The following is a 21,086-nucleotide window of genomic DNA, read 5'->3' as shown; positions in this document are numbered from 1 at the left end:
AGCACTTGGGGTCTGAGTCACTGCCAATATTCACAGTGGTATCCATCAACTGTACCAGCATTTACAGGCTTACCCATCGATTGTATCCATATTTATAGGCCATGCAGATAATTTACAATAATTGGAATCACATCTCAAACTGGCTCGTTAGATTATGTCGAAGTATAAAGCCCACTTCTGAGAAATAGGCTGTAGTTCTCTGAAATTACATGGTTGCATCACAGCGAGCAAATAAAGGGCAATCTATAAATTAAGCTAATCTCACTTCACATCACCCTCACAGTCTCTGCTCTTCCCAACAGTTACTTAATACACTGGTCACTGTGTTCTTCATCAGTGTAACATCTGGTTAATATATTGAGTCATATTAAAAAGTGTTGGTCAGAAAGGGGTTAACTAAATCTGTTTGTTCAGTGACTGTAACTAATGTCGCTCTCCATGGGACCTAATTGTGTCACTGGAGGGTTCTCCTTTGCTGTTAATAAGGGCCTCCTTCCAACATGTTATCCCATGGTATCAGTGACAGCGTCACCCTCTGCAGTAACAGTGATCAACGCCTGTATAGAGAGCGACCAGAGTCTGAGAACAATAGATGTGAATGTTTCAAGAATGGATCAAAAACAGAGAACAATAGACTGCAATGGTTCAACAATGCACCAGAATCTGAGAGCGATATATTGTAATATTTCAACCATGGATCAGAAACTGAGAATAACAGGTCGGAACATTGCAACCATGCAGCGGAGCCAACCAATAACAATTCAGATATTAATGGCAATGTGGGATATGCAAATGGTTTATTATCCTCTCCTCGCTGTTGTTGGTGTCCCTGGTAAGTATCTGTAGCCAGCTAATTGTTCTATTAACCATGTACTGTTCTTGTCAAACGATGATGCAATCACTTGGATATAATTGTTTAAGCCAGGACAAATGCTGGCCCATTCTCACTAATATTTCTGGTAAGTCTCTGTATCCAGATATTTATTCTATGTACCATGTTTAAGTGTATTACTGTTCCTGTCATGCTCCATCTCCTCCTTGCTACTGATGATGGTTCTGGTCAGTGTCTGCATCCAGCTATTCATTCTATCAACCATATTGAACTGACTTTTAATATCCCAAGGGATCTTGAGTTGTTATATACTGTTACAGATTTTCCCCAGGATCGCAGATGCACATACAGGTAAGTACCAACATACGAGATGGTATGTTACAACCTTCATTGTGGGAGTAAGTCTCTATTTATGAAGTAGCTGCATGTGTACTATTGCTACAGGGTCTAAGGTGTGTCAGTCTTTTGCTGGGTGGGAGGCTATGACATCTTCCCAATATCTATAGAGTTACAAAGGATGCACAGCACAGAAACACTATATTTGGCATAACTGCTCTGTGCCGGCGTGTATTTGTTTTTATTTGTTCATGGGATGTGGGCATCATTTGCAAGGCCAGCATTTATTGTCCATCCCTAATTGTCCTTGAGAGGTTGGTGGTGAGACGCCTTTGTGAAGCGCAGAGGGCAGTTCAGAGTTGTGGGTCTGGAGTCACATGTTGGCCAGACAAGGATGGCAGAATTCATTCCCTGAAGGATATCAGTGAGACTGATGGGTTTTTACAACAGTCCAGTAGTTCCATCGTGTCTATTACTGATACCCGCTTTAAACACCAGAATTATTTAAATAACGAAACTTAAATTCCCCAGTTGCAATGGTGGGATTTCAACTCATATCCCTGGAAATCAGCCCAGGCCTCGGGATTATTATTCCAGTTACATAACCACTATGCTACCATAACTCCAACCACCTCCCACTCTAACCTTATCAGCATGACCTTCTTTTCTCTCTCATGTGTTTATCCAGCTTCACATTAAATGCATCAAAGCGATTGATGCAAATACTCCTTATTGCAGCGAGTTCCACATAATTTGGACTTACAGAAGGCCTTGTGGTAAGGTGCCACATAAAAGGTTATTGCACAAGATAAAAGTTCACGGGGCTGGGGGTAATATATTAGCATGGATAGAAGATTGGCTAACTAACAGAAAACAGAGAGTCGCGATAAATAGTTCATTCTCGGCTTGGCAATCAGTAACCAGTGGGGTGCCGCAGGGATCAGTGCTGGGACCTCAACTATTTACAATCTATATTAACGATTTGGAAGAAGGGAGTGAGTGTAACGTAGCCAAGTTTGCTGATGATACAAATATGGCAGGAAAAGCAATGTGTGAGGAGGAAACAAAAAACCCGCAAAAGGACATAGACAGGCTAAAAGTGAGTGGGCAAAAATTTGGCAGATGGGGTATAATGTTGGAAAGTATCAGGAAAACATGCACTTTGGCAGAAAAAAATCAAAGAGCAAGTTATTTTTTAAATGGAGAAAGATTGCAAAGTGCTGCAGTACAGCGGGACCTGGGGGTTACTTGTGCATGAAACACAAAAGGTTAGTATGCAGGTACAGCAAGTGATCAGGAAGGCCAATGGAATCATGGCCTTTATTGCAAGGGGGATGGAGTATAAAAGCATGGGAGTCTTGCTATAGTTATACAGGGTATTGATGAGGCCACACCTGGAATACTGCGTACAGTTTTGGTTTACATATTTACAAAAGGATATACTTGCTTTGGAGGCAGTTCAGAGAAGGTTCACTAGGTTGATTCCGGAGATGAGGGGGTTGACATGAGGAAAGGTTGAGTAGGTTGGGCCTCTACTCATTGGAATTCAGAAGATTGAGAGGTGATCTTATTGAAACGTATAAGATTATGAGGGGGCTCAACAAGGTGGGTGCAGAGAGGATGTTTCCACTGATGGGGGAGACTAGAACTAGGGGGCATGATCTTAGAATAAGGGGCTGCCCATTTAAAACTGAGATGAGGAGAAATTTCCTCTCTCAGAACGTTGTGGATCTGTGGAAGCTGGGACATTGAATAAATTTAAGACAGCAGCAGACAGTTTCTTAAATGATAAGGGAATAAGGGGTTATGGAGAGCGGGAAGGGAAGTAGACCTGAGTCCATGATCGGATCAGACATGATGGTACTAAATGACGGAGCAGGCTCGAGGGGCCATATGGCTTACTCGTGTCCTATTTTTTATGTGCTTATGTACCACTCTTCAGGTAAATAAGTCTCTCCTGATTTGTTGCAGTCCCCAGACTATGTTAGAATTTACAGGGGGTACAAGGGTGTGAAAACTTTCAAGAAGTCCCCAGTCTGTGTCAGTATGTACAGGGTTCTGGCGTGTGTGTGGGTCAATATTTACAGGGGTCCCAGGGTGTGTACACATTGAGACATTCCTCAGTCTCTCAGTATGTACAGGGGTCTGGAGTGTGAGAGTGTCAATATTTACAGGATTCCCAGGGTGTGTACACATTGAGATATTCACCAGTCTCTCAGTATGTACAGGGGTCTGGAGTGTGAGTGAATCAATATTTACAGGATTCCCAGGGTGTGTACACATTGAGACATTCCCCAGTCTCTCAGTATTTACAGGGGTCTCTGGAATAAATTAATGATGTGGATTTTGTGGTGAATATTGCTGCATTCTCTCAGTGCACGCTGTCATACTGCCTTTGAAACTGCACCAGAAATGAGGGATTTCACATGCGCATGCGCTATATCCCGAACTTGCGGTCTGTCAATGTACACATTGACAGACCATCCGCACGGCCACCAAAAACCTCAATGGTGACGCAGAGTTGGGCTAATTGCCGACCAAGAGCCCAACAATTGCATATGGGAATTGCTCCTGATTCCAGATCCTGTTTCTGCATCGTAAGGGGTACCCAAAATGGTGTTTTCTTAAAATTAAATGACAATCAGGAACATAAAAAGCTTTAATGAGAAGCAATCATCGTACATGTTAAAACTACCTGTTTTTTTTTAATTGCCCCGAACATTGCAGCCTCTCCGGGGCAGACGAAGTGGGCACGGACCCGGCGAGACCTCGCAAAAGCCGGTTTTCAGGGCGTGATGCGCATGCACCGAGATCTGGCTTTTCCGCTCTGTCAAAATTATCCGCAGCCCCGGGAGAAGAACATCAGCGCAGGAGAGATTGAACTATTTGCCCATCTCATGCCCAGCGAATCCTTCAAACTTTTATGCCTGATGAAAGTAGGTGCATAGCTTGCTTTTAGAAGCATAGAAAAAAAAAAGTAGTTGTAGGAGTAGGCCATTCGGCCCTTCGAGCCTGCACCACCATTCAATATGATCATGGCTGATCATGCAACTTCAATAGCCCATTCCTGCTTTCTCTCCATTCCCTGTGATCCTTTTAGCTGTAAGGGCCACATCTAACTCCCTTTTGAATATATCTAACGAACTGCCCTCAACAACTTTCTGTGGTAGAGAATTCCACAGGTTCACAATTCTCTGAGTGAAGAGATTTCTCCTCATCTCGGTCCTAAATGGCTTAACCCTTATCCTTAGACTGTGACCCCTGGTTCTGGACTTCCCCAATATCAGGAACATTCTTCCTGCATCTAATCTGTCCAATCCTGTCAGAATTTTATATATTTCTATGAGATCCCCTCTCATTCTTCTAAATTCCAGTGAATATAAGCCGAGTCGATCCAGTCTTCATATGTCAGTCCTGCCATCCCGGGAATCAGTCTGGTGAACCTTCGCTGCACTCCCTCAATAGAAAGAATGTCCTTCCTCAGATTAGGAGATCAAAACTGTACACAATATCCAAGGTGAGGCCTCACTAAGGCCCTGTACAAATGCAGTAGTACCTCCTTGCTCCTTTACTCAAATCCTCTCGCTTTGAAGGCCAACATGCCATTTGCCTTCTTCACCGCCTGCTGAACCTGCATGCCAACTTTCAATGACTGATGTACCATGACACCCATGTCTCGCTGCACCTCCCCTTTTCCTAATCTGTCACCATTCAGAGAATAATCTGCCTCCCTGTTTTTGCCACCAAAGTGGATAACCTCACATTTATATACAATATACTGCATCTTCCATGCATTTGCCCACTCACCTAATCTGTCCAAGTCACCCTGCAGCCTCTTAGCATCCTCCTCACAGCTCACACCGCCACCCAACTTAATGTCAGCTGCAAACTTCATCTAAATCATTCATGTATATTATAAATAGCTGGGGTGCATTGTACCTTGTGGTACACCATTAATCATTGTCTGCCATTCTGAAAAGGACCCGTTTATTCCTAGTCTTTGCTTCCTGTCTGCCAACCAGTTCTCTATCCACGTCAATACATTACTCCCAATACCATGTGCATTAATTTTGTACACTAATCTCTTTGTGTGCGACCTTGTCAAAAGCCTTTTGAAAGTCCAAAAACACAACATCCACTGGTTCTCCCTCATCCACTCTACTAGTTACAGCCTAAAAAATTCTAGAAAATTTGTCAAGATTTGTCAAGCATCTTTAATAATTGATTCCAATATTTCCCCAACTACCAATGTCAGGCTAACCGGTCTATAATTCCCTGTTTTCTCTCTCGATCCTTTTTTAAAAAGTGGCGTTACATTAGCTACCCTCCAATCCATAGGAACTGGTCCAGAGTCGATAGACTGTTGGAAAATGACCACCAATGCATCCATTATTTCTAGGGCCACTTCCTTAATTACTCTGGGATGCAGACTATCAGGCCCTGGGGATTTTTAAGCATTCAATCCCATCAAATTCCCTAACAGAATTTCCTGACAAGTAAGGATTTCCTTCAGTTCATTCTTCAAGCTAGACCCTCGGTTCCCTAGTATTTCTGGATGGTTTGTGTATTCCTTAGTGAAGACAGAACCAAATTATTTGTTCAATTGGTTTGCTATTTCTTTGTTCCCCATTATAAATTCACCTGATTCTGACTGCAAGAGACCTACGTTTGTCTTCACTAATCTTTTTTTCTTCACATATCTATAGAAGTCTTGGCAGTCAGTTTTTATGTTCCCTGCAAGCTTACTCTCATATTCTATTTTCCCCCTCTTAATTAAACCCTTTGTCCTCATCTGCTGAATTCTAAATTTCACCCAGTCCTCAGGTTTGCTACTTTTTCTGGCCAATTTATATGCCTCTTACTTGAATTTAATACTATGCCTAATTTCCCTTGTTAGCCACAGTTGAGCCACCTTCCCCGTTTTATTTTTATGCCAGACAGGGATGTACAATTGTTGAAGTTCATCCATGTGATCTTTAAATGTTTGCCATTGTCTATCCACTGTCAACCCTTTAAGTATCATTCGCCAGTCTATTCTAGCCAATTCACGTCTCATACCATCGAAGTTACTTTTCTTTAAATTCAGGACCCTAGTCTCTCTCCATCTTAATAAAGAATTCTACCATATTATGGTCACTCTTCCCCAAGGGGCCTCACACAACAAGATTGCTAATAATCCTCTCTCATTACACAACACCCAGTCTAGGATGGCCAGCTCTCTAGTTGGTTCCTCGACATATTGGTCCAGAAAATCATCCCTTAAACATTACAGGAAATCCTCCTCCACCGTATTGCTACCAGTTTGGTTAGCCCAATCTATATGTGCATTAAAGTCACCCATGATAACTGCTGTACCTTTATTGCACGCATCCCTAATTTCCTGTTTGATGCCAACCCCAACCTCATTGCTACTGTTTGGTGGTCTGTACACAGCTCGCACGAGCGCTTTCTGCCCTTTGGTTTTCCGCAGCTCTACCCATACAAATTCCAGATCATCCTAGCTAATGTCCTTCCTTACTATTGCATTGAGCTCCTCTTTAACCAGTAACGTTACCCCACCTCCTATTCATTTCTGTCGATCCTTCCTGAATATTGAATACCCCTGGAGGTTGAGTTCCCAGCCTTGGTCACCCTGGAGCCATGTCTCTGTAATCCCAATTACATCATATCCGTTAACAGGTATAGAAACATAGAAAATAGACACAGGAATAGACCATTCGGCCCTGCGAGTTTGCACCACCATTCAATATGTTCATGGCTGATCAATTTTTCAATATTAGTACTCCATTCCTACTTTTGCTCCATAACCCTTGATCCCTTCAGCCGTAAGGGCCACATATCTAACAAACTGGCCTCAACAACTTTTTATGGTAGAGAATTCCACAGGTTCACCACTCTCTGGGTGAAGAAGTTTCTCCTCATCTCATTCCTCAATGGCTTACCCCTTATCTTTAGACTATGGCCCCTGGTTCTGGGCTTCCCCAACATCGGGAACATTCTTCCTGCAACTAACCTGTCCAATCCTGTCAGAATTATATATGTTTCTATGAGATCCCCTCTCATTCTTCTAAATTCCAGTGAATATAAGCCTAGTCGATCCAATGTTTCTTCATATGTCAGTCCTGCCATCCAGGGAATCAGTCTGGTGAACTTTCGCTGCACTCCCTCAATAGCAAGAATGTCCTTTCTCAGATTAGGAGACCAAAACTGTACATAATATTCAAGGTGTGGCCTCACCAAGGCATTGTGCAAATGCAGTAAGACTTCCCTGCTCCTATACTCAAATCCATTCTCTATGATGGCCAACATGCAATTTGCCTTCTTCACAGCCTGCTGTATCTGCATGCCAACTTTCAATGACTGATGAACCATGACACACATGTCTCGTTGCCCATTCCCTTTTCCTAATCTGCCACCATTCAAATAATATTCTGCCTTCCAGTTTTTGCCACCAAAGTGGATAACTTCACATTTCTATATATTATATTGCATCTGCCATGCATTTGCCCACTCACCTAACCTGTCGAAGTCACTCTGCAGCCTCTTAGTAAACTCCTCACAGCTCACACTGCCACCCAGCTTAGTGTCATCTGCAAATTTGGAGATATTTCAATTAATTCATCTAAATCATGAATGCATATTGTAAATAGCTGGGGTCCCAGTACTGGACTTTGCGGTACCCCACTAGTCACTGTCTGCCATTCTGAAAAGGACACGTTTATACCTACTCTTTGCTTCCTGTCTCCCAACCAATTCTCTTTCCACGTCAATAAATTACCACCAATACTATGTGCTTTCATTTTGCACACTAATCTCTTATCTGGGAGCCATGTCTTCGTAATCCGAATTCCATCATATCCGTTAACAGCTATCTGCGCGCAGTTAATTCATCCACCTTATTACGAATGTTCCTCTCATTGAGACACAGAGCCTTCAGGCTTGTCTTTCTTTCACACTCTTTGTCCTTTTAGAATTATGTTGTAATGTGGGCCGTTTTGATTTTTGCCTTGGGTTTCTCTGCCCTCCACTTTTCCTTATCCCCTTTCAACCTTTTGCTTCTGCCCCCATTTTATTTCCCTCTCTCTCCCTGCATAGATTCCCATCCCCCTGCCATATTCATTTAACCCCTCCCTAACAGCACTAGCAAACATTCCCCCCTAGGACATTGGTTCCGGTCCTGCCCAGGTGCAGACCGTCCGGTTTGTACTGGTCCCACCTCCCTCAGAACCGGTTCCAATGTCGCAGGAATTTGAATCCCTCCCTCTTGCACCACTCCTCAAGCCACGTATTCATCTTAACTATCCTGCTATTTCTACTCTGGTTAGCACATGGCACTGGTAGCAATCCTGAGATTACTACCTTTGAGGTCCTACTTTTCAATTTAACTCCTAGCTCCCTAAATTCATCTTGAAGGACCTCATCCAATTTTCTACCTATATCATTGGCACCACGACAACTGGCTGTTTACCCTCCCCCTCCAGAATGCCCTGCAGTCGCTCCGAGACATCCTTGACCCTTGCACCAGCGAGGCAACATACCATCCTGGAGTCTTGATTCCGACCACAGAAACGCCTATTTATTCCCCTTACAGTGGAATCCCCTGCCACTATAGATCGCCCACTGTCTGCGCAGTTAATTCATCCACCTTATTACGAATGCTCCTCGCATTGAGAAACAACGCCTTCATGTAAAAATTAAAATGAATCATTCATTTCTATATTGAAAACCCTGTCCATTAGGTACATTTATTTTTAACCCTATTAAATCTCAAAAATATGTTTCCAAAAAATATTTTTTTCAGAAAACATTTAATAATATATCATTTCCATTAATTATAAATATGTTGTTGTTTTATTATTGTGTTTTGTTTCTTGTTTTAGGAGGGTTTTCTCATTGATGGTAATGGGAGTTCGTATATTTATCAATGAGAATATCACTTAGTGATTGGTGGGCCAGCCCATGTGACTCCAGCATTTCTTTATGTACGGGGAAGTCATCTTTCGGTTCCTGCGCAGCGAATCAAGGCCTTCGAGCTAAATCCTACATTCCTCCCAACCACCAGATACTTTCGTAGATTTTTTCAGGTCAGACGCGTTCGTCCGAAGCAAGCATCTGAACGCAATTTCTGCTCCATATAGAAACATAGAAAATAGGTGCAGGAGTAGGCTATTCGGCCCTTCGAGCCTGCACCGCCATTCAATGAGTTCATGGCTGATCATTCTCTCAGTACCCCTTTCCTGCTTTCTCTCCATACCCCTTGATCCCTTTAGCAGTAAGGGCCACATCTAACTCCCTCTTGAATATATCCAATGAACTGGCATCAACAACTCTCTGTGGCAGGGAATTCCACAGGTTAACAACTCTCTGAGTGAAGAAGTTTCTCCTCATCTCAGTCACAAATGGCCTGCCCCTTATCATGAGACTGTGTCCCCTGGTTCTGGACTTCCCCAACATCGGGAACATTCTTCCCGCTTCAAACCTGTCCAATCCCATCAGAATCTTATAAGTTTCTATGAGATGCAAATATAATGTTTACATTTCTTCATAACTTTCCGCACAGAGCACAGTATTTGTCTCGGAGTGGGAATTATGAGTAAAGAATTAAATCCAACGATAAAAGATAAATCAGTAAGTATTTTAAAGCTGTAGTATTGAAGTAATGCAGTGATTTCACTGAATGAAAGACAATGGCCCTGAAATTCTGACGTCCCGGGTCTGTACGAAGTTTGTACGGACCCGGGAATGCATCGATAAAGCCGGTCTTCAGTGTGCAATGCGCATGCGCTGTACATCTGCTTTTCCGATCTGTCAAGCTTCTGGCTTGACACATCATCCGCAGATCGTGAGCGAGGACATTTGCAAATGCAAATTTCAGATATTTACGCATACAAATGTCCTCAAAAATCCTGCGCCTGAAAAAGCAGGCGCAAAGCTTACTTTTACAAGTGCAAATGTTTCAAAAAACACAAAACCATATAAAAATAAAGTTATGAAAACATATTTTATCATTAAAAGCTCTCCCAACAACGGTTAGTTTATTTTTAAAAACATTTTTTTTAAATCGGGAAAATATATATTTTTTAAAGTCATGAATAGCTTTAATTTAAATGAATGTAGTGTATATTTTCTATTTTTTATTAGTGTTTTGGGTGTTTGGGGCTGTTTCACAATCACTCTTATAGGAGTTTAGGATCTTACGGACCTCCTATTACTATGACACTTTACCTGATTGGCTGCCCCGGGCCATATGACTCCAGCTCCAGGCCTGCACACGTCCCGATGTGCATGTGCTGCGATTCGCAGTCAGGAGAGACCTCAGCATCCGAAAATCGAACGTGGGCAGCAGCTTAAGATAGGTAAGTATTTCTTCTCTGAAATGCCTCCGGGAAGGACAAAATGGAATTTCAGGCCCAATCTGTTATCTGATTGGAGGATCAGACCAAATGTGATCCCAGATGCGCTTCCACCAAGGCTGCGTACGTGGGAGCTGTGGGCCATTAAGCTACTGTCTCGCTTGCCGCATCGGAGAGAAAGTTCACGACGGAGGACCCCCAGCAGTAGCTGCATATGGTTTTGCAGGTCTGTGGTGTAGTCCGGAGGGATGCTGCAGACCACCATTGTTTACAGGGGGTACACACATTGGGAAAATGCCCAGACTGTGTTAGTACTGACAGGGGTCTGTGGGAGCTACTTTTCAGGGGTTCCCAGGGAGGGTGCACATTCAGGAAATCCCCAGACTGTCAGAAATTACAAGAAATATCCAGAGACTGAGAATATATAACGGAAAAGTCAGAGACTGCAACAAAAAAGAAAGACTTGCATTAATATAATGCCGTTCACGACCACCGGATGTCTCAGTGCGCATTACAGCCAATGAAGGGATTTTTCAGGAGTGTATTCACTGTTGTAATGTGGGAAAGTCGGCAACCAATTTGTGCACAGCAACCTCCCACAAATTGCATATGATAGTGCCCAGATCATCTGGTTTAGTGATGTTGATTTAGGGATAATTAATATTGGCCAGGACACGGAGGATAACTCCCCTGCTCTTCTTCGAAATAGTGTCATGGGATCTTTTACATCCACCTGAGAGAGCGGTCGGGGCCTCGGTTTAACATCTCATCCGAAAGACAGATACACTTATATTAAAGAAGGGTAAATTTGAAGGTATGAGGCGTGAATTGGCTAGGATAGATTGGCGAATGATACTTAAGGGGTTGACTGTGGATGGGCAATGGCAGACATTTAGAGACCGCATGGATGAACTACAACAAATGTACATCCCTGTCTGGCGTAAAAATAAAAAAGGGAAGGTGGCTCAACCGTGGCTATCAAGGGAAATCAGGGATAGTATTAAAGCAAAGGAAGTGGCATACAAATTGGCCAGAAATAGCAGTGAACCTGGGGACTGGGAGAAATTTAGAACTCAGCAGAGGAGGACAAAGGGTTTGATTAGGGCAGTGAAAATGGAGTACGAGAAGAAGCTTGCAGGGAACATTAAGATGGACTGCAAAAGTTTCTATAGATATGTAAAGAGAAAAAGGTTAGTAAATACAAACGTAGGTCCCCTGCAGTCAGAATCAGGAGAAGTCATAACGGGGAACAAAGAAATGGCAGACCAATTGAACAAATACTTTGCTTCGGTATTCACTAAGGAGGCCACAAACAACCTTCCGGATATAAAAGGGGTCAGAGGGTCTAGTAAGAAGGAGGAACTGAGGGAAATCCTTATTAGTCGGGAAATTGTGTTGGAGAAATTGATGGGATTGAAGGCCAATAAATCCCCAGGGCCTGATGGACTGCATCCCAGAGTACTTAAGGAGGTGGCCTTGGAAATAGCGGATGCATTGACAGTCATTTTCCAACATTCCATAGACTCTGGATCAGTTCCTATCGAGTGGAGGGTAGCCAATGTAACCCCACTTTTTAAAAAAGGAGGGAGAGTGCAAACAGGGAATTATAGACCGGTCAGCCTGACATCAGTAGTGGGTAAAATGATGGAATCAATTATTAAGGATGTTATAGCAGCGCATTTGGAAAGAGGTTACATGATAGGTCCAAGTCAGCATGGATTTGTGAAAGGGAAATCATGCTTGACAAATCTTCTGGAATTTTTTGAGGATGTTTCCGGTGGAGAGGACAAGGGAGAACCAGTTGATGTGGTATATTTGGACTTTCATAAGGCTTTCGATAAGGTCTCACACAAGAGATTATTGTGCAAAGTTAAAGCACATGGGATCGGGGGTAGTGTGCTGAAGTGGATTGAGAACTGGTTGTCAGACAGGAAGCAAAGAGTAGGAGTAAATGGGTACTTTTCAGAATGGCAGGCAGTAACTAGTGGGGTACCGCAAGGTTCTGTGCTGGGGCCCCAGCTGTTTACACTGTACATTAATGATTTAGACGAGGGGATTAAATGTAATATCTCCAAATTTGCGGATGACACTAAGTTGGGTGGCAGTGTGAGCTGCGAGGAGGATGCTATGAGGCTGCAGAGTGACTTCGATAGGTTAGGTGAGTGGGCAAATGCATGGCAGATGAAGTATAATGTGGATAAATGTGAGGTTATCCACTTTGGTGGTAAAAACAGAGAGGCAGACTATTATCTGAATTGTGACAGATTAGGAAAAGGGGAGGTGCAACGAGACCTGGGTGTCATGGTACATCAGTCATTGAAGATTGTCATGCAGGTACAGCAGGCGGTTAAGAAAGCAAATGGCATGTTGGCCTCCATAGCGAGGGGATTTGAGTACAGGGGCAGGGAGGTGTTGCTACAGTTGTACAGGGCCTTGGTGAGGCCACACCTGGAGTATTGTGTACAGTTTTGGTCTCCTAACTTGAGGAAGGACATTCTTGCTATTGAGGGAGTGCAGCGAAGGTTCACCAGACTGATTCCCGGGATGGCGGGACTGACATATCAAGAAAGACTGGATCAACTGGTGTTTAGAAGAATGAGAGGGGGTCTCATAGAAACGTTTAAAATTCTGACGGGTTTAGACAGGTTAGATGCAGGAAGAATGTTCCCAATGTTGGGGAAGTCCAGAACCAGGGGTCACAGTCTAAGGATAAGGGGTAAGCCATTTAGGACCGAGAGAGGCGGGAGTCGAGAGAGTCAGCGGCTTATAAAAGGCTCAGCAGTCCGGGGAGCGTCGAGAGAGGCGGGAGTCGAGAGAGGCAGCGGCCTATAAAAGGCTCAGCAGTCCGGGGAGCGTCGAGAGAGGCGGGAGTCGAGAGAGGCAGCGGCCTATAAAAGGCTCAGCAGTCCGGGGAGCGTCGAGAGAGGCGGGAGTCGAGAGAGGCAGCGGCCTATAAAAGGCTCAGCAGTCCGGGGAGCGTCGAGAGAGGCGGGAGTCGAGAGAGGCAGCGGCCTATAAAAGGCTCAGCAGTCCGGGGAGCGTCGAGAGAGGCGGGAGTCGAGAGAGGCAGCGGCCTATAAAAGGCTCAGCAGTCCGGGGAGCGTCGAGAGAGGCAGCGGCCTATAAAAGGCTCAGCAGTCCGGGGAGCATCGAGAGAGGCGGGAGTCGAGAGAGACAGCGGCCTATAAAAGGCTCAGCAGTCCGGGGAGCGTCGAGAGAGGCGTACCGGTGCAGCTCCAGCTGGGAGAGAAGGTAAAAAAGAAGTAGAAAGAAATCAAAAGGTGACGTCACAGCCAACGTGGTAAGTGATTGGCTGCTGATTGGTGAGTAGTTTTTCTTTTTCTTTATTAGTCAGTAACTTTTAACATTGTTGTCGGCAATTTAAGTGTATCTAAGGGTTAAGTCATGGCAGGACAGCTCGGTCACGTGATATGCTCCTCCTGTACCATGTGGGAACACGGGGACAACACCAGTGTCCCTGACGACTACATGTGCGGGAAGTGTGTCCACCTCCGGCTACTGACGGTCCGCGTTGCGGAGTTGGAGCTGAAGGTGGATTCACTCTGGAGCATCCACGATGCTGAGAATGACGTGAGTATCACGTGTAGCGAGTTGGTCTTACTGCAGGAGAAGGGTCCACAGCCAGCGAGGGAATGGAAGACCAGCAGGAAGAGTAGTGCAAGGAAGGTAGTGCAGGGGTCCCCTGTGGTCATCCCCCTGCAAAACAGATACACCGCTTTGAGTACTGTTGAGGGGGATGACTCATCAGGGGAGGGCAGCAGCAGCCAACTTCATGGCACCGTGGCTGGCTCTGTTGCACAGGAGGGCAGGAAAAAGAGTGGAAGAGCGATAGTGATAGGGGATTCAATTGTAAGGGGAATAGATAGGCGTTTCTGCGGTCACAACCGAGACTCCAGGATGGTATGTTGCCTCCCTGGTGCAAGGGTCAAGGATGTCTCGGAGCGGGTGGAGGACATTCTAAAAAGGGAGGGAGAACAGCCAGTTGTCGTGGTGCACGTTGGTACCAATGACATAGGTAAAAAAAGGGATGAGTTCCTACGAAATGAATTTAAGGAGCTAGGAGCTAAATTAAAAAGTAGGACCTCAAAAGTAGTAATCTCGGGATTGCTACCAGTGCCACGTGCTAGTCAGAGTAGGAATCGCAGGATAGCTCAGATGAATACGTGGCTTGAGCAATGGTGCAGCAGGGAGGGATTCAAATTCCTGGGGCATTGGAACCGGTTCTGGGGGAGGTGGGACCAGTACAATCCGGACGGTCTGCACCTGGGCAGAATCGGAACCAATGTCCTCGGGGGAGTGTTTGCTAGTGCTGTTGGGGAGGAGTTAAACTAATATGGCAGGGGGATGGGAACCAATGCAGGGAGATAGAGGGAAACAAAAAGGAGGCAAAAACAAAAGACAGAAAGGAGATGAGGAAAAGTGGAGGGCAGAGATACCCAAGGCAAAGAACAAAAAGGGCCATTGTACAGCAAAATTCTAAAAGGACAGAGGGTGTTAAAAAAACAAGCCTAAAGGCTTTGTGTCTTAATGCAAGGAGTATCCGCAATAAGGTGGATGAATTAACTGTGCAAATAGATGTTAACAAATATGATGTGATTGGGATTACGGAGACGTGGCTCCAGGATGAGCAGGGCTGGGAACTCAATATCCAGGGAAGGATAGAATAAAAGGAAAAGGAGGTGGGGTAGCATTGCTGGTTAAGGAGGAGATTAAGGCAATAGTTAGGAAGGACATTAGCTTGGATGATGTGGAATCTATATGGGTAGAGCTGCAGAACACCAAAGGGCAAAAAACGTTAGTGGGAGTTGTGTACAGACCTCCAAACAGTAGTAGTGATGTTGGGGAGGGCATCAAACAGGAAATTAGGGGTGCGTGCAATAAAGGTGCAGCAGTTATAATGGGTGACTTTAATATGCACATAGATTGGGCTAACCAAACTGGAAGCAATACGGTGGAGGAGGATTTTCTGGAGTGCATAAGGGATGGTTTTTTAGACCAATATGTCGAGGAACCAACTAGGGGGGAGGCCATCTTAGACTGGGTGTTATGTAATGAGAAAGGATTAATTAGCAATCTCGTTGTGCGAGGCCCCTTGGGGAAGAGTGACCATAATATGGTGGAATTCTGCATTAGGATGGAGAATGAAACAGTTAATTCAGAGACCATGGTCCAGAACTTAAAGAAGGCTAACTTTGAAGGTATGAGGCGTGAATTGGCTGAGATGGATTGGCGAATGATACTTAAGGGGTTGACTGTGGATGGGCAATGGCAGACATTTAGAGACCGCATGGATGAACTACAACAATTGTACATTCCTGTCTGGCATAGAAATAAAAAAGGGAAGGTGGCTCAACCGTGGCTATCAAGGGAAATCAGGGATAGTATTAAAGCCAAGGAAGTGGCATACAAATTGGCCAGAAGTAGCAGCGAACCTGGGGACTGGGAGAAATTTAGAACTCAGCAGAGGAGGACAAAGGGTTTGATTAGGGCAGGGAAAATGGAGTATGAGAAGAAGCTTGCAGGGAACATTAAGACGGATTGCAAAAGTTTCTATAGATATGTAAAGAGAAAAAGGTTAGTAAAGACAAATGTAGGTCCCCTGCAGTCAGAATCAGGGGAAGTCATAACGGGGAACAAAGAAATGGCGGACCAATTGAACAAGTACTTTGGTTCGGTATTCACGAAGGAGGACACGAACAACCTTCCGGTTATAAAAGAGGTCGGGGGGTCTAGTAAGGAGGAGGAACTGAGGGAAATCCTTATTAGCCGGGAAATTGTGTTGGGGAAATTGATGGGATTGAAGGCCAATAAATCCCCAGGGCCTGATGGACTGCATCCCAGAGTACTTAAGGAGGTGGCCTTGGAAATAGTGGATGCGTTGACAGTCATTTTCCAACATTCCATTGACTCTGGATCAGTTCCTATGGAGTGGAGGGTAGCCAATGTAACCCCACTTTTTAAAAAAGGAGGGAGAGAGAAAACAGGGAATTATAGACCGGTCAGCCTGACATCGGTAGTGGGTAAAATGATGGAATCAATTATTAAGGATGTCATAGCAGTGCATTTGGAAAGAGGTGACATGATAGGTCCAAGTCAGCATGGATTTGTGAAAGGGAAATCATGCTTGACAAATCTTCTGGAATTTTTTGAGGATGTTTCCAGTAGAGTGGATAAGGGAGAACCAGTTGATGTGGTATATTTGGACTTTCAGAAGGCGTTCGACAAGGTCCCACACAAGAGATTGATGTGCAAAGTTAGAGCACATGGGATTGGGGGTAGTGTACTGACATGGATTGAGAACTGGTTGTCAGACAGGAAGCAAAGAGTAGGAGTAAATGGGTACTTTTCAGAATGGCAGGCAGTGACTAGTGGGGTACCGCAAGGTTCTGTGCTGGGGCCCCAGCTGTTTACACTAAGTTGGGTGGCAGTGTGAGCTGCGAGGAGGATGCTGTGAGGCTGCAGAGCGACTTGGATAGGTTAGGTGAGTGGGCAAATGCATGGCAGATGAAGTATAATGTGGATAAATGTGAGGTTATCCACTTTGGTGGTAAAAACAGAGAGACAGACTATTATCTGAATGGTGACAGATTAGGAAAAGGGGAGGTGCAAAGAGACCTGGGTGTCATGGTACATCAGTCATTGAAGGTTGGCATGCAGGTGCAGCAGGCGGTTAAGAAAGCAAATGGCATGTTGGCCTTCATAGCAAGGGGATTTGAGTACAGGGGCAGGGAGGTGTTGCTACAGTTGTACAGGGCATTGGTGAGGCCACACCTGGAGTATTGTGTACAGTTTTGGTCTCCTAACCTGAGGAAGGACATTCTTGCTATTGAGGGAGTGCAGCGAAGGTTCACCAGACTGATTCCCGGGATGGCGGGACTGACCTATCAAGAAAGACTGGATCAACTGGGCTTGTATTCACTGGAGTCCAGAAGAATGAGAGGGGACCTCATAGAAACATATAAAATTCTGACGGGGTTAGACAGGTTAGATGCAGGAAGAATGTTCCCAATGTTGGGGAAGTCCAGAACCAGGGGTCACAGTCTAAGGATAAGGGGTAAGCCAATTAGGACCGAGATGCGGAGGAACTTCTTCACCCAGAGAGTGGTGAACCTGTGGAATTCTCTACTACAGAAAGTTGTTGAGGCCAATTCACTAAATATATTCAAAAAGGAGTTAGATGAGATCCTTACTGCTAGGGGGATCAAGGGGTATGGCGAGAAAGCAGGAATGGGGTACTGAAGTTGAATGTTCAGCCATGAACTCATTGAATGGCGGTGCAGGCTAGAAGGGCCGAATGGCCTACTCCTGCACCTATTTTCTATGTTTCTATGTTTCTATGAGGAGAAACTTCTTCACCCAGAGAGTGGTGAACCTGTGGAATTATCTGCCACAGAATGTTGTTGAGGCCAATTCACTAAATATATTCAAAAAGGAGTTAGATGTAGTCCTTACTACTAGGTGGATCAAGGGGTATGGCGAGAAAGCAGGAATGGGGTACTGAAGTTGCATGTTCAGCCATGAACTCATTGAATGGCGGTGCAGGCTCGAAGGGCCGAATGGCCTACTCCTGCACCTATTTTCTATGTTTCTATGTTTCTATGTATTTCCATTGGGATCTATAAACTGTAACAATATAGAGAGTTAGATTCAGAGACTGTCAATCTTCACAGGGAGATCCAAAACTATCCAAATATTTGCAGTGGATCCGATTTGTTAGAAACCTATTATGATAGTTTATTTTATTGCACCAATTTATTTATTATATTTCCAAAATCATCCCTGATTATCTTTTAATTCAATAGCAGAATAATCAGATGCTTCGGATTCATTTAAGGAGGGATATACTTGCACTGGAGGCAGTTCAGCGAAGTTTCACGAGGTTGATTCCTGCGATGAAGGAGTTGTCTTTTGAAGAAAGCTTGAACAGGTTGGGCATATACTCATTGGAGTTTAGAATAATGAGATGTGATCTTATTGAAAGATATGATACTGAGGGGGCACAACAAGTGGATGCAGAGAGAATGTTTCTGCTCATGGGGGGAATCTCAAACTAAGGAGCATGTTTTAAGGATAAGGGGCCACCCATTTAGAACTGAGCTGAGAAGAAATTTCTTCTCTCAGAGGGCTGTAAATCTGTGGAATTCTCTGCCCCAGAGAGCTGTGGAGGCTGGGTCATTGAATATATTTAAGGGGGAGATAGACAGATTTTTGAGCGATAAGGGAGTAAACGGTTATGGGGAGCGGGCGGGGAAGTGGAGCTGAGTCCATGATCGGATCAGCCATGATCGTATTGAATGGCAGAGCAAGCTCGAAGAACCGAATGGCCTGCTCCTGCTCCTATTTCTTATGTTCTTATCGCTAGATACAGTAAAGGAGCTGAATTTTCACCGAACGCTATCAAACTGTTGCTCATGCTCCTAGCCTGATGTATAATTGTCCGGTTTCTTTCCCTTCCTCACAGTTAATGTAGTGACGATTGTGATCCTATCCCAGGGAAAGTGTGGTCTCTCCAAATGTGTCACTCGCTACCTGGTTACCATGGCAGCGGCGGATCTGCAGGTCGTTATCCTCGATGTGATACTGCGGCAGCTTCCTATAATTTACCAGTTTCAATTCCTGGAATCAATCCCGGTGTGCAACATCCACGCTGTGCTGCTTTATGCAGCCACAGACTGTTCTGTCTGGTTCACCGTCACTTTCACCTTTGATCGATTTGTGGCCATTTCTTGCCGGAAGCTGAAAACTAAATACTGCACCGAGAAAACGGCAGTTGTGGTTCTCGGCACAGTGACTGTGCTGAGCGGCTTAAAGAACATCACTTGGTATTTTATGCTGACAGGTCGATATTGGCTCAATAGCACACCCTGGTTTTGTGATGCAACTTTTAGTGTTCAGTTCTCAATGACCTGGGCGGCAATCGAATTCCTGCATAATATTATCACCCCTTTTCTCCCGTTTGTACTGATCCTGCTGCTCAACGCTCTCACTGTCAGACACATATTACTGGCCAGCAAAGGCCGCAGAAGACTTCGGGGTCCCTGCAGTGGAGAGAGTCCCAGAGACCCCGAGATGGAGAGCCGGAGGAAATCCATCATTTTACTGTTTGTTATCTCGGCAAATTTCATCCTGTTATGGGCAATGTTTATGATCTATTCTATATGGAGAAGGATGGAGTATTTGCGATATTATTCTGTGTATATGCCCACTTTTGTACTGGAAATGGGAATGATGCTCCAACTCCTGGGTTGCTGCACCAACACTTGTATTTATGCCGTGCTACAGACTAAATTCAGAGAGCAGCTGAAGAATACCGTGACATATCCCTTTACGCTGATTGTTCAATTCATTAAACGTTGAGAAGAACTGAGGATGTTCCAGCATGAGAACTTAATGCAGTCTCATATTCTGTCCAAACTGTTCTCTGCGGGGGTCTATTTTATACAGGGGGGTGGGGAGGGGGTGTGGGGGCGGGGGTCTGTGATACAGACACAGTGGGCCCGGTCTGCTCTCCCTGGGTTCTGTGATACAGACACAGTGGGCCTGGTCTGCTCTCCCCGAGGTCTGTGATACAGACACAGTGGGCCCGGTCTGCTCTCCCCGAGGTCTGTGATACAGACACAGTGGGCCCGGTCTGTTCTCCCCGAGGTCTGTGATACAGACACAGTGGGCCCGGTCTGTTCTCCCCGGGTTCTGTGATACAGACACAGTGGGCCCGGTCTGTTCCCCCCGGGGTCTGTGATACAGACGCAGTGGGCCCGGTCTGCTCTCCCCGGGGTCTGTGATACAGACACAGTGGGCCCGGTCTGTTCTCCCCGGGTTCTGTGATACAGACACAGTGGGCCCGGTCTGCTCTCTCCCCGGGGTCTATGATACAGGCACAGTGGGCCTGGTCTGCTCTCCCCGAGGTCTGTGATACAGACACAGTGGGCCCGGTCTGTTCTCCCCGGGGTCTGTGATACAGACACAGTGGGCCCGGTCTGCTCTCTCCCCGGGGTCTGTGATACAGACACAGTGGGCCCGGTCTGTTCCCCCCGGGGTCTGTGATACAGACACAGTGGGCCCGGTCTGCTCTCTCCCCGGGGTCTATGATACAGGCACAGTGGGCCCGGTCTGCTCTCACCCCGGGGTCTGTGATACAGACACAGTGGGCCCTGTAAAGTCCTATCCCCTCAGTACAGTTTCACATGAGGCATGTAGTGAAGTCAAGCTCTCTCTGGACCTGCACCTTTATTTCACAGCTCTGGAATGCTGCACTTGCCTGAGACCTGTCCTTATATACCTTTCTCTTGCAAGTGCACCCCTGGTGGTAAGGTATGCTGGTGGTTACAGGTCATATCTTATTACAGTCATGTATAGCATGTTAGGATACAGTTATATATAATAATGTAAGATACATGACATCACCCTCCCCCAAGGTCTTATTGTCTTTATAGGTTCAATCTCTCAGATGGTCTACACTCTCGCGTGGAGCGTCTGAGTTGTGGTTCAGTTGTTTGCCTTGGTGTCTGTTTTTCTTTGGGTGTGGTTGCTGGTATCTCGCCTGG

The 21,086-nt window shown here is 45.2% G+C and overlaps 2 protein-coding genes across 2 annotated transcripts in view; one reads left to right on the top strand and one right to left on the bottom strand.

Moving 5' to 3' along the window:
- LOC139264794 (zinc finger protein 180-like) overlaps positions 1 to 21,086 on the bottom strand; it is a 540,876-nt gene that overhangs the window by 405,659 nt on the left and 114,131 nt on the right. The gene's annotated exons all lie outside the window — the stretch shown is intronic.
- Positions 577 to 19,899, top strand: LOC139264196 (probable G-protein coupled receptor 139). Its single transcript, XM_070880282.1, has 2 exons — positions 577 to 832; positions 19,004 to 19,899. Exons 1-2 carry the CDS (start codon positions 610 to 612, stop codon positions 19,897 to 19,899), a joined length of 1,119 nt encoding a protein of 372 aa, XP_070736383.1. The 5' UTR covers positions 577 to 609.

Source organism: Pristiophorus japonicus, chromosome 5 (assembly GCF_044704955.1).
Source record: "Pristiophorus japonicus isolate sPriJap1 chromosome 5, sPriJap1.hap1, whole genome shotgun sequence".
Lineage (NCBI taxonomy): Eukaryota > Metazoa > Chordata > Chondrichthyes > Pristiophoridae > Pristiophorus > Pristiophorus japonicus.
This window is presented reverse-complemented; position numbering and strand designations above follow the sequence as displayed.

Bases quoted from the DNA above. Each gene is read 5' to 3' on its own strand.
- LOC139264196 (XM_070880282.1), top strand. From the start codon at position 610: ATGGATCAAAAACAGAGAACAATAGACTGCAATGGTTCAACAATGCAC. The intron at 833-19,003 runs GTAAGTATCTGT...CCTTCCTCACAG, and splicing joins CGCTGTTGTTGGTGTCCCTG to TTAATGTAGTGACGATTGTG.